The sequence below is a fragment of the Pangasianodon hypophthalmus genome, chromosome 11, assembly GCF_027358585.1.
Source record: "Pangasianodon hypophthalmus isolate fPanHyp1 chromosome 11, fPanHyp1.pri, whole genome shotgun sequence".
Taxonomy (NCBI): Eukaryota; Metazoa; Chordata; class Actinopteri; order Siluriformes; family Pangasiidae; genus Pangasianodon; species Pangasianodon hypophthalmus.
In genome coordinates, this window is record NC_069720.1 from 13,702,757 (window position 1) to 13,715,369 (window position 12,613).

The following is a 12,613-nucleotide window of genomic DNA, read 5'->3' on the forward strand; positions in this document are numbered from 1 at the left end:
AGAATGATGGCATGTTGATGTGCTTGACTGATTTACACAACAGCCAATAGCAACTGAAATATGACACATCCCTGCCAAATCTAAACAAACTTACCAGTAGCCTAGAAATCTAGCTAAATATAGAGAACAGTGAAAAGTTTAGTGAGTGTCTTTTTCTCACAACCACCTTCGCCCCGTCTGTCCACTTTCTTAACCAAGTGATGGTTGGAGAAGGCAATAGTGTAATTTTCCTGGAAGCGACAAACTATAAAATTAAAATGAGAATCTTCAAAAGTATTTTTTTTTTCGCCTTTTTTCCAGATATACTATCGTACTGGTGTTCATAACGCTAAGAGAAATGTACAAAAAGCTCTGAAACACTTATTTGGATTTCAGGGGCACCTTAAATATCACAGTTACTCTCTTCCATACTGGTAATTAGTGCATATAGAATGTTGACTCCTTGACTATGGATTCTGCTTTATCATAATCAATGAGGAAGAGAAGGAAAATGTGCAATGGTCCTTCAGCAGGGAATGTGATTCTTCTATTACAAAAAGTCTAGAGATAAAATGTGGCCAGATAAGCTCTGTGTTTTGTACAGTGCTTGCCAAAAAAAGGATGCTGAACTTATCCTTGGGGAAGCCCAATGTCACCGGTTCCACAGTGACGTACATATTTCACCGTTAGCACACCACATAAAGGAAGAGTCCCATCTTGTCAAGTTTTGGCTGTTATGTGGCTTACTACAAGAAAAAGTGACTGATTTGTAACTCAGACATGCTCCTCCATTCCCCAAATTCTATTACTCTGTCTAAGCAATAAGGTTGCCAGGAAATTGAGGCTACACCAAGACTAAGTGCACCTTTAATTCAGCGTCGCATTCTTGTACCTCATCCTTCATTCCCTCAGCCTGACTCCATGCATTACTCAGGCAGGAATGGGTGTACTCTCTTCTGCACTAATGCACAGTACACCACTTTGGGTCTGCTAAGGGCTAAGCCAATCCACAATGCTACAGAGAACATCATAATCAGCCATACTGTTAGTCTGTCTAAACCATTCACGCCAGGCCTGAAAAACACATTCGTATTAACCCCCACACTTTCTCCTCAGCCTGTGAATGGTGACAATTGGAAATAGGTGTGTATACATCTATATTCACTAGATTCTATATTCACTTATACCACATGTATCCTAATACTAATTTATGAGGTTTTTTTTAGGTAAGAGTAAGAGTAAGTAAGAGTAAGATATTCCTTTATTTGTCCCACAGTGGGGAAATTGCATTTAGCAACAGCAGGGGTACAGTACAGAAAGAGTATAATGGCTTAAATAGTGCTAAAGCAAAAATCCTAACACAAAACAAAAAAAGAGTAATGATACTTTTTGTATCATTAAGTAGGACTGTTCCTAAGTCAGATATATTCAAAGCCCCAACCCACCTACCCACTGCTGTTAACTATTTATGTGTCTAAAGTGTGTTAAGTAAAACACATTGATAAATTTTATTTCAACTGAAAACATTACTGTGGCAGTAATCAAGGACCATGCGTTTTTCTACCGGGGGTCTTCCAGGAAACAAGTTAAAACACCCAGGTAACTGTCAGCCATTTCAGATACATATGTCGATCAGCTCATCTGTTATTTTAATCTTTTATTGGGGGAAAATTAAGACTGCTCTTTTGGAGTAGTTTTGTGTTCCAGCATACTCTGATGCAGAGCTCTTACGCAAAATACTTTTGCAAGTCTGAAACAATCATTTAATTTTTTTTTCTTTGTATTTTACATTGCCTTCGAATTTGAATACTTCTGCCCTACGTGTTTTTAGTCAAAAAAAAAAAAATCCCAGATTTTTAACACACACAAAATTTTTTTTAATAAAACATAATAGTATTAGAAAGAGTTCATGCTGATATGTCCTAATAAGCAAGTTTTATAAGATGTTTTATACAGTGCAAATGTTCAAAATGAGTTATACTGTACATGTCATAACCTAGGCTGTAGAATTCCTAATGCTTAATAAAATGGGACAATAAGCATGGCCGGATACAAGTTAACATGACAACGATTCACACATTATTGGTTTTCTAGTGCTTTGTTATATTCAAAGTTTCACTGTGGTGGTAAAAGATTGTATATTCCACCTTTCTGGCATCATCGTCATAATTTTGTGTACATTTTTAAAATCTGTTTTGCTCTCTAATACCTTTCAGAATAAAGCAGAGCAATAATTAAACACTATACCCTACAAAAATAATTAAGGAATTAAATAAATGGATGGACAGAATCTTAGTTGACTAAAAATGCTATGACCGATTAATCAACTTGTCATCTAACAGGACATGTTACTATTATAAAGTTATTTCACGCATAGTATGGCTTTCAAATTTTTAGTTGGCAAGAAGAAAGATGAGTGGGAGCAAAGGCAGAAAGGGTGTGGAATTAGGCTGTTTTCCAAAGTGGCTGTGGGACTGGCCAGCTTGGGATTTGGTTAGTGCACAATCTGAAGTAAATCTGTTGGGAATGCAGAGACAAGCTGTGAAGAGGGATGACTCAGTAACTCGGCTCAACCAGCAAGGCTCAAGACAGCAGTGTGAGAGCATCGGCATCTCTCCTTCTTCTGTGACACTCAAAAACAACAGTCAAGAGAAGCAAATAAGTACTTTCCACGTGATAAACAGAAGTGCAATTTCAAAAATAGCATAGCCAAGTCGGAAAAGGTCAGAGATGAGTGGGGAATAAAAGGACTTGGTGGGGTTTCGATGGCAGGGGTCGGAGTGGTCTAATTAAAACTGCACAAAGGAGTGTGCAACAAATACGCCTTGTCCTGCAGGAGAACGGCCAATTAAATGGTTTCCTGATCAAACAGGCATGGGCTGTGAGCTGCATGTCTTCTTTAGCACTAACTGCACTAATGAGGTCCCTGTGACTAGAGTTTAGAGGAGCCAGGGTCACAGAGAATGTATGCCTATATCACTTCATAGGCAAAAACACAAAGTGAGACAAAGATTAAAAGAAAAGAGAATGACAGAATGTTTTGGCGGGAGAGAGGCAGGATCCCCGGACTGATTTGGAACCCACCGATCTAGTGATCTTGTACCATGGTGAACAGTGTTCTCAGTATCAAATTCAGCACCACCTCAGGCTGAAGAGCAGCGTGTGTCCGTCTAACACATATCAGGAAGCAGGCAGATGGTAAGACCTGGGCTGCTGTTTGCGTTGGACCATATCAAGCGCTCCAGGTTGGCAGATGATGAGGAGGCAAGATGCCAGGGTCAAAAAATCAAGAGAAAGAGAGAGAGAGAAAGAGAGAGAGATGCGAGTGATGTGCACTCACACAGCGACATGATGAGCAAGAAACATGGACGAGTGCAGGTGTCTCTTTCCTTCTTCTCATCATGAGTCCACCAAGGACTCTCAAAGGACTCTGTAAAGGAGACATGGAGGAAAAGCAGATGGCCGATATTATTCATTCGGCTCACGGATGTCGTGCACTGCTCTAGGCAGGAGGTGGCTAAAAACGCATCCGAGCAGCTTTGCAGCAAAGCCAGCCTGTGTGTCAGATCCAGGCAGGGCTGGATTGCCCAGGCCAAGGTGACTAAACAGTCAATGAAGCTAACAGCCTAAAAAAAAAAAAAAAAACACTTCAATAATCATGTCTCTGAGAAACATCCTAAGCCCTCCTACCAGGCAGAATGTGGGAGGTAAATGACGCATGTAAAAATGTACAGCATTTGTATGTGTGTTGACATTGTGCTGGGTATCCAAGCATGCTCAGTGCAGTTCGGTGGGAATTCATGTTTGACTCCCTGCGTAAGCGTGTGTGTTTACGTGGCTGCTGTTCTGATAAAGCTCTCCGCTCAGGAAGGCTCGGAGCAGATGGATGAGGGAGGAGGATGGCCAGTCACTCCCCCCCAGTGCTGGGACCTCTACTCCCCGCTGAGCTCCTTCGGCCTTGCCAAAGCCTGGATTTTCATGTAAAACTGGGCTGCCTACAAGAACGGTGCGTTTGGGCCACGGCCGAGCCAGGAGCCCCTGCCGCTGCCAGGACAGGCGCTCAGCAGTAATGAGGCAGATGGCTGGGGCTCAGAGCATGTACAGGAAATAAATAACACAACGCAGAAAGAGGAAACACTGCCTCTTCTGGCCAGATGGAATGGCAGGACTGTTTACGAGACTGAATTGGGCTGCCCCATTGGACCGCACCTTGTTAGTCGGGGCCATGTTAGGTTCAGGTTATGTAGAGCAGGACGTCCACATGAGAAGTATCCCCACACCTGCTGTTTACAAACAGTAGCCCAATTGCAGTGCAGGGAATTTCTTTTTGTCGGGATTAAACGGTTGCAGCTGTGCTATGGTGCACAGGTTTGAGAACAAAATGCTTTTTATACTGTCAGTTGTTTCGCATTAAGACTTATTACAAAAAAAATCTATTTATGTATTTTCTTACACTTAAACCATTGACAAGTAAAGCTGAAAAAGAATTCTGACAAAACATTATGTGTATAATGTCTGTATGTAATATGTAACATTATGCATGTAATGTCTTTTTTTTCTTTTTCACCTGCCTGTAACCACACAGACAGCACTGCACAGATGTGGACTGAAAAGGCTGTTTTACCTCTGATGATAGTCAGCTTGGCCTGGACGCTGACCTCGCCTTCGCTGTTCTCTGCCACACACTCATAGATGTTCTCGTCTCGTGGAGCCCTCAAAGGCTGGATACGGAGCACAGCTCCTGCACCTTCATCAAATTCTATGGTCTACAGAAACAAAGTTGTTTGGTTAGAGTTTCATATAATTGTATAATATATAACGTGCATATATATATAAAAAAAGAGGGAAATAGATAATACATGCATAGGCATTCGACCCTGATCCTGGATATAATCATCAGCAGTTTAGTTCCAGCAGTGATCTGAAGATCTTCAACAATTACAGTGAAAAAATATTTCCAATGAATGCCTCTTATGATCACACAGAATATACTATATGGCCAAAAGTATGTGGGTTCCTGACCATGACACCCATATGTGCTTGTTCAACATCCTGTTTCAAAGGCATGGCATTAATATGGAGTTGATACTATTTTTTTCAGACTGCGTATGAGTACATGTTTTCAGTACTTGTCAATTTTGATTGTTTAGAATTAATCAGGGGCATCATGGAAAATTATCTTTAGCTCTGTAGATGATGGTTGCTGCTGTGTGCTGTTAGCGATGAACTAAGAAATTTGCCATCATTAATAGTGAAATATGTCCAGATCAGCATCATTTTGTCTGTTCATTACGAGTACGAGTGTATGAGTACGAGTAAATGACTGCATAACTAGGACAACTAGGACTATAGTAGTAAAACTGTGAACTCTCCAGCTATATAGCACTCACACCTGGTAGCTCTCAGACTCCACATTAAGAACTGTGGATCTAGAGTATGCAAGATTTCACATTGTACCTAACTGGCCAGACACCATGGCCATGCATTTTACATAATCTTTATGTATGTTACATAATACAGCTTCAATATTGTGAGTGACTTTTACTCCACGTTATTTCTTCTGATGTCATCCTAACTGGATGAGGGACAAACCGCCATTGTTAGACAGTAACTGACACTGTGGGTGGCTTTTTTTACAGGAGGCTCTAAAGGCAAAACTAACGAGATGCCGTGCAGTCGGTACACACTTCCCAGCTGAGTGCATGGATCAATATCAAAACAATGGCTGGAAGGGAACTTGAATCAATTTAAGCTACTCATAAAGCCACTTTTAAATGATAAGATGATCATTTGAGCCAAGATCGTTAAAACACTTGGGACTGAACCACACAGTGAAGGAGAAAGGACGAGATTGGCGATCTGTGAGTGCATTATGGAATCTGTCGAGTCAAGTTTTCCATCCATCTTGAACGTTGACGGCATGGTTAGCACTGAGCCAGTTTTAATTAAGGCGCGCTGAGCATCAATCAGGACTCTACAGCTGCCATCTGTGCACTGACAGAGGAACACAGCAGACAAACATCATAAATAAGGTGCAGCTTGTCTCCGCACAGAGCATATGACACAATGCTAACAGGAAAATTCACGTTCGGCAGCCAGTAAATACAAGAACAGGACAGTGTTTTACGCAATATGTGTTTTTAAGTGTGGTGAGGTGTGTTGAGTGTGTTGAGTGTCTCCATCGCTCTGTGCCTCACCTCGATGCGTTGGGAGTTGACACGCTTTCCTTTTTTATTCCAGGTCACTCTTGGCTTTGGGTCCCCTGTTGCCTGGCATACGAAGGACACCACTCCTCCAGAGACGCCAATCATGTCTACAGGAACTTTGGTGAACCTAGGTGGAGCTGGTAGAGGAGACAAAAAAGGAAGAACAATTACTGTGTCATCATATGCAGCAGAAGCTAATTTAATTAATCGAAGTATCTGTAGTAGCAATAATCGCATTATTGGAGCAACAATAAATTATTAGCTGCATGTTATGTTGCCCCCACAGTTACTGCCAGAGCAATCGGCCATAACACAAAGGAGGCATAATGAGGGTCTGGAATTGGAGTGGGCTTGGGGCTTTCTCATCTGGGTAATGGAGAGCTGTTAGGAATAGAGCGGAGCATTAAGAAAGAAAAAATAATAAAGAGAGATAGAGCGAGAGAGTGCATGGTCCAATAGGGCTCGAGCCCAAAGATGACTTTGTCCCATGCATCAACATGGCAGTAATTACGCTACAGACAATCTGCACATTCTGACCATTAATATTTGAAAGGAGCAATGAATAAGAAATTAGAAAACCTTTTGTCTTTGTAAATTTGATTTTAATGCCCCTGTTACTGCACTTATTCCAAAAACTCACAAATGTCACTAAATAACTAATAGCATCCAAGGAAACACATTAATCAGTGTTTTCAGAAAGACAAGAGATGATATAAATACATTTTTTTCCTAAATCGTAATGAATACCAATGTGTATATGAACAGAGGGGATCTGATTCTTTATTACTACGTTATAAAGAGAAGAATTGATACTAGCTTCCGAATCAAATAAAGACAGAGTAAATACACTTCCATTAATATAGACATTTCTTTTTAGATTACTATTTCATCAGATCCAACATTAGCAGGCTACAATATCTCTCTGTCTCTCATGGGTGCCTAAATTTCTTCTGGACAGAAGGCCAGAATCTAAACACAACTAGATGTAAGAAGAAGCTCTCACGGGTAACTTGTTAAAATCCAGCAAATGCACATATACGGAGAGACGATCAAACACATCAGATTAATTATTAAGAGTCCACAGGCTGAGCAGACTCCGTGGAAAGAGATAAACACAGATGAAGGCGAGTTCCTGTATTTAGGCAGGACAAGGAGAGAAGCAACGTGACGGAGAGTGATGGAGCCAAAGCATTATAAATAAATGGTTGCTTTGCAAGTCCAATGTCCATCACTCCCTGATCATACAGACATACACTTGCGCAATCATTTTAAATTGTGTGAGTCATACGGCTTGTTGCAGAAAGGATCAATTGTGGTCACACCACTCTTTGATGTCATGTTGCCACAAGGCTTTCTAGAGCTATTTCCTCCATTGGGAATTAAGGATCATAAGCAAAAAGCAGCACAGACTCTAATGGGATGTCAAGCTTTCTAACACAATGATATTACAAAGGGCACAGAAATGCATTGGATAGCTACTGACCGCCCAATTGCCCAATTGTATTTGGAGTCTGAAGCAATTGCTAGGTTCCATCACAGGACGGCTGGAGAAAACACACTTAGCATGCCAATAAACCAGTTCTATGCCAATATTCTGAATCAGTCATCCTGTATGAGGCACTGAATCAAGCTTGTTCATGAGGTCTGACACAGGGGTGAATGTGTATCACGTAACCAGAATCACTCTCTGGACCAGTATGAAAGTTGTGCTCTGGGGTTCAAACTAAAACTGAGATGTGACAAAGCAGAATGGTGTCTTTGTCTTTTGCACATGGTACATATCAGACTTACGATAAAACAGTACCAATCCCATAATATCTGAAATCACTGACAGTAGCAATCTGAACTATATGAACAAAGAGAGGTTCTAGTGTCTCGCCTCACAGAATGGAGTTGTGTCTCCATTCTCCTGCTGTTGGAATGCTTTATAAATCTTTATGATTCACGATGCGGTTCTAAAGTGATTATGGCTATGATGTACTCCATCTAAAATGAGAACTCTGAAATGTTCCCCACTGTAAGGGTGCAAAGTCAAAGACTACACTTTTCATTAACAATAGAAGCTGTTCTGAAAAAGCCAACAGACATTTACATCACAGTTGCTCATGTGACTGATGCTTTTATCCAAATAAGACAGTACAATTAAGACAGATTTACGGGCTCACCAACTGCCAGATGAAGGGTAGGGGTCAAGTGAAATGCAAGTAGGGTGGCAGTCATGTGATGGATGGTCTTAGATGGACTACACCTTTGGAACGGATCAGGTCAGCGGCAGCAATGTTAAACTGTACTGGTCTGTGGTTGTATAGCAGGAGCTTAGCTCGCAGACAAAGCTCTCTATTCACTCCATGTTGCTATCCCCATCTATGGAAGTGACTGAAAGAATGAGGTTGTGAGTACAGGCACCAGAACTGAGAGTCCTTTGCAGGGCTGCTGGGCTCTAAATTGAGAGGAGCCAGTTTAGGTGGTTTAGGAACCTTACAAGGATGACCCCTGGTCAGCATCCAGAAGAGCTCTATAAGGCATGTCCTACTGAACCTGTCCTACAGGTTTGTTGACGGTGAAGTGGCTGGCGGCTTTATGCCCCAGGGCAACCTCATGTCTGTGTTACCTTCTGGCTCTACCTTTTATCTATGCTGTCATAGCTAGTCTTGCCGGAGTCCCTGCTTGCACTCTGCGCACAATGTACATTGTCCTTAACCATTCTGTGACAATTAGCACACGTAATAATCTGTTTCTTTCTCTCTCTCTCTCTCGCTCTCTGTCAAGCTACACATGCTACTCTTGAGAAAACAGTGATCCTGACCCCTTCTGCTCTCCAGACCCGCCTGATCCATCCTGATGCTCTACTTCTGTTTGGAGTTCTCACCACTTGGAAGCCACTTGCTGCTGCTGCTGCTCATGGCCCCACATGGACAGGCTAAAGATACATGAGATTACTGTGAATGGTACTACTTAGAAACCGTGAAGATTGCTTTGGACTGCAATTAATAGATTAATAATTTGCTACGATGGCTTAGGACTACAATTGCTATGATAGCTTTAGGATTGCAATTTCCATGAACAGTTTGGCACTCACGTCTCCATCAGTGAACAGTTGATAACTTCAACAAAATAGACTTCATGTTAATGCCACAATGAATCTCCTGGTTACACAACTGCACTTTTTCACCATATAGTACACAGTTATAGAAGGGAATTATTTATATTCGCACTATCCACTGTCACCCAGATGAGGATGGGTTTCATTTTGAGTCTAGTTCCTCTCAAGGTTTCTTCCTCATATCGTCTCAGGGAGTTTTTCCTTGCCACCGTTGCCTCTGGCTTGCTCATTAGGGACAAATTTATAAATGTAAAATTTATATCCTGAATTTATATATTTCTGTAAAGCTGCTTTGTGACAATGTCCATTGTTTAAAGCGCTATACAAATAAAACTGAATTGAACAGAACTAATCAAAGACTGTGTGGCAGAACAAGGTCTCACTGGAGATATTATCTCAAAGTTGGCTTGTAAATGTCTAAGGGGCCCCGAGAAAGAGCTGGAATCTGTGGTTGGGTATAGAGAAGTCTGAGCTTACCTTCTCAGCCTGTTGACCCTCACCAGGAAAAGCAGAAGGAAAATAAATTAATGAATAACTAAAGGTTAAGGGCTTTGCCAAAAGACCCAGTTTGGTAGTGCTGGTAGTGCTCACAACCTTCTAATCAGTAGCCCAAAGCCTTAACCACTGATTATTCAATTCCTATCCACCAGACATACTAGCACTACAAATTGCTAAATGTAATAAGCACTCAATCCACTAGTACTAAATGTAGCATTAATGTTTCATGGTATCAATTGGCCAAAACCTTCAACAGTGACCTTTAGAAGTAAAAGTAGATCCTATAAGTGGCTACTGTGGACATTCCCTCTTAATGGTCTGCTGTGTAGGCTTTGCCACTTCTTTAGTAAGAACTCTAGCATGTGATCACCCTAATCAACTGTTTCATCTCTATCTTGCACGTTCCCACTACAACTCAATAAATCATGTTTCTAGAGTTTCCTCATTTCCCATTTTCATAGTTTGGAGCTAGACACTCCGAGTACCTCAGGTCTCTAGAGTTTTATGGTAGTGACCTTGTTTATCTTTGTTAAGGATGTTAAGGATTACAATTATTGATATGTCCATGTTAAATCTGATGGCCTGTGTGTTTGAATAGGCTGCCTGTGATTATTTGAACAGTCTAAGTAAACATACATTGTGCAAGCATCCAGCTGCCTCAGGGCCCCTATCTCACTGAAATAAAAAGAATGTCAGAGAAAGCTAAAGGGGAAAAATGAGTATCAGAAACGACATATCAGATGCAAGAGATAAACGAGCTGGTTTAGGTTAAGTTATAACAGCTTTCAGACATGCCACAAGCAAAATAATACATTTAGAACAATCTAGAAGTTTCCTACTACACTTATTGGCTGTTATTAAATACTTATACCACAGCACTACTGCTACTTTGTAACACTCAGAGATAAAGCTGGAACTTTAAATTTTCTGCCACAGGAAAGTTGTCAGGACAGAGGAGTTTATGCTTTTCCTTTTTCTTTTTAAAACATAATCCAAATTTTTTTCTTATTAAAAAGAAAAAACAAAAAGCTGACGACAGTATACAACTGTTATACAGTAAGTGATAACAGGACCTAACTTGTTTTAGTGGATATTCCACAACATTAAATTATGACGGGTAAAATAAAAACTATAGTCATTGACAAATTCCTGTGGTAAAACACTACAGGATAGGAATATAATAAACTCTGGGGAAGTAACAGTAACTACGTCAGGCCGCATCACACTGTACCACCGCTGATCATTTTCCTATAACAGCACTCCCTGTCCTGCTTTATTCCTAACTTTGTGGTAATTTGGGGGTATTAACATTAGAAATGATGATTAATGTAATTACATTACATGCAGCAGCCTGTAGTTAGGGGTTGAGTCAGTGCAACCATAAAGCCTACATGAGTCACTACCTTTTCATTACCTCATCAATGCCTAGGCTACATTTCTGTCAATATTTTTTGCACTTAGAACTTTATCACAAGAATTTGACAACCAAATGACCAACCGAGAAATTCAGATGTGGGTGCAGACAAGTAAAAGGTTGCTGAAGTAGCTGAATAATGTTGCACTGCGTGGTTCATGGTTGCATAAACAAAATGAAGTTAATGAAATGGAAAGTCATATTTTCTCTTCATTTTTTTTGCAGTCTTTTACTCTGACACTGTATCCTAGAGTCTGCCATGTTTCTTTTGAGACAATGTTTGTGTGTATGCGTAAGGTGGGGTAAAAGAAAATCTTTGATAGGCCTGAAATCTTCAGAAGAAGAGGCGGAGTGACAGAGCCTTTTTTAAAGAGTCTGAATGATTAACCTTTATGCTGACTGTCGCTCTCCAAGTTGGAGTTCTCAAAGTGACTCACATTTCATAGAGCTGGAGAGTGACTTGGAAGGAACAGAGGCATATTCTAACAAGATTATGATTGTAAAGTATTGTTTGCTGCATTATAATTAATTCACACAGTTTCTAGTTTCAATCTGATGTCCTTGCCACATGTGGAGGAAGGCATTCTGACTTGTCACATTCAATTTGATTTGCTAATTTAATTTGCTCCACCACCCCTGACGGATGGTGTTCCTGAACTACATCCTACAAGTTTTCTTGGACGCCTGGTAGCTAGAATATGTGTTTGGGGTAATGAAGCTGTGACCTATACCTTTTATGCTATGTTTGGTTTGCCTTAAATGCTAATTTTTTTAATATATATTTTTAAGTAAATATAAAATGCCCACAAGATATATAGCTGAATTTTTTATTCATACCTGAAGAGAACTTCATATTAATTATAATATTCAGAGCATTTGTTTTGGTATTTATATTTGTAGTTTTCATATTTATAGTTTCATTACAATAAAATTCTTGAAATAATCACATTCTTTTTCAAATCTTTTTTCTATTTTCTATTTTATTCTATTCTATATTTGTCTACTTTGTACACCACGGTGTGCACGGCACTACGCCATCAAAAAAGTGGTGTAGTGTAAGCAGCACGGCATTTCTATGATTTAAAAAAAAATTGAGTAGTGTCCACTAGGCATTAGCTTAACAGTTGTATTGGGTTAAAACTCTGGTGCATTGGCACATCAATACATAGAAATACAATACAATACAATACAAAAGCGGCTCAGCCAATCAGATTTTAGAACTGAAACTATCCATTTTATAAAACACATTATATACCAGATGACATATGAAGAGCAAAGACACCAGGGCTCCAGCTACTCCCGACCTCTCTGACATATACAGAAATCTTAAACATTGGATTTACGAGTCTATTAGCTTAACAGGAGATAAATGGGTGGCCACTCAGAGTATGGTGGAATTTGTAAGAGCACAAT

General features: G+C 40.2%; 1 protein-coding gene across 15 annotated transcripts in view; it reads right to left on the reverse strand.

The window, feature by feature from the left end:
- Positions 1–12,613, reverse strand: part of ptprsa (protein tyrosine phosphatase receptor type Sa) — a 236,381-nt gene that overhangs the window by 110,473 nt on the left and 113,295 nt on the right. For all 15 annotated transcript variants that reach the window (XM_053238028.1, XM_053238026.1, XM_053238027.1 and 12 more), the window contains 2 exons: positions 6,177–6,322; positions 4,604–4,745 (listed from right to left, as the gene is read on the reverse strand). In XM_053238028.1, coding sequence (XP_053094003.1) covers positions 4,604–4,745; positions 6,177–6,322 — 288 coding nt within the window. The remainder of the gene's footprint in view (positions 1–4,603; positions 4,746–6,176; positions 6,323–12,613) is intronic.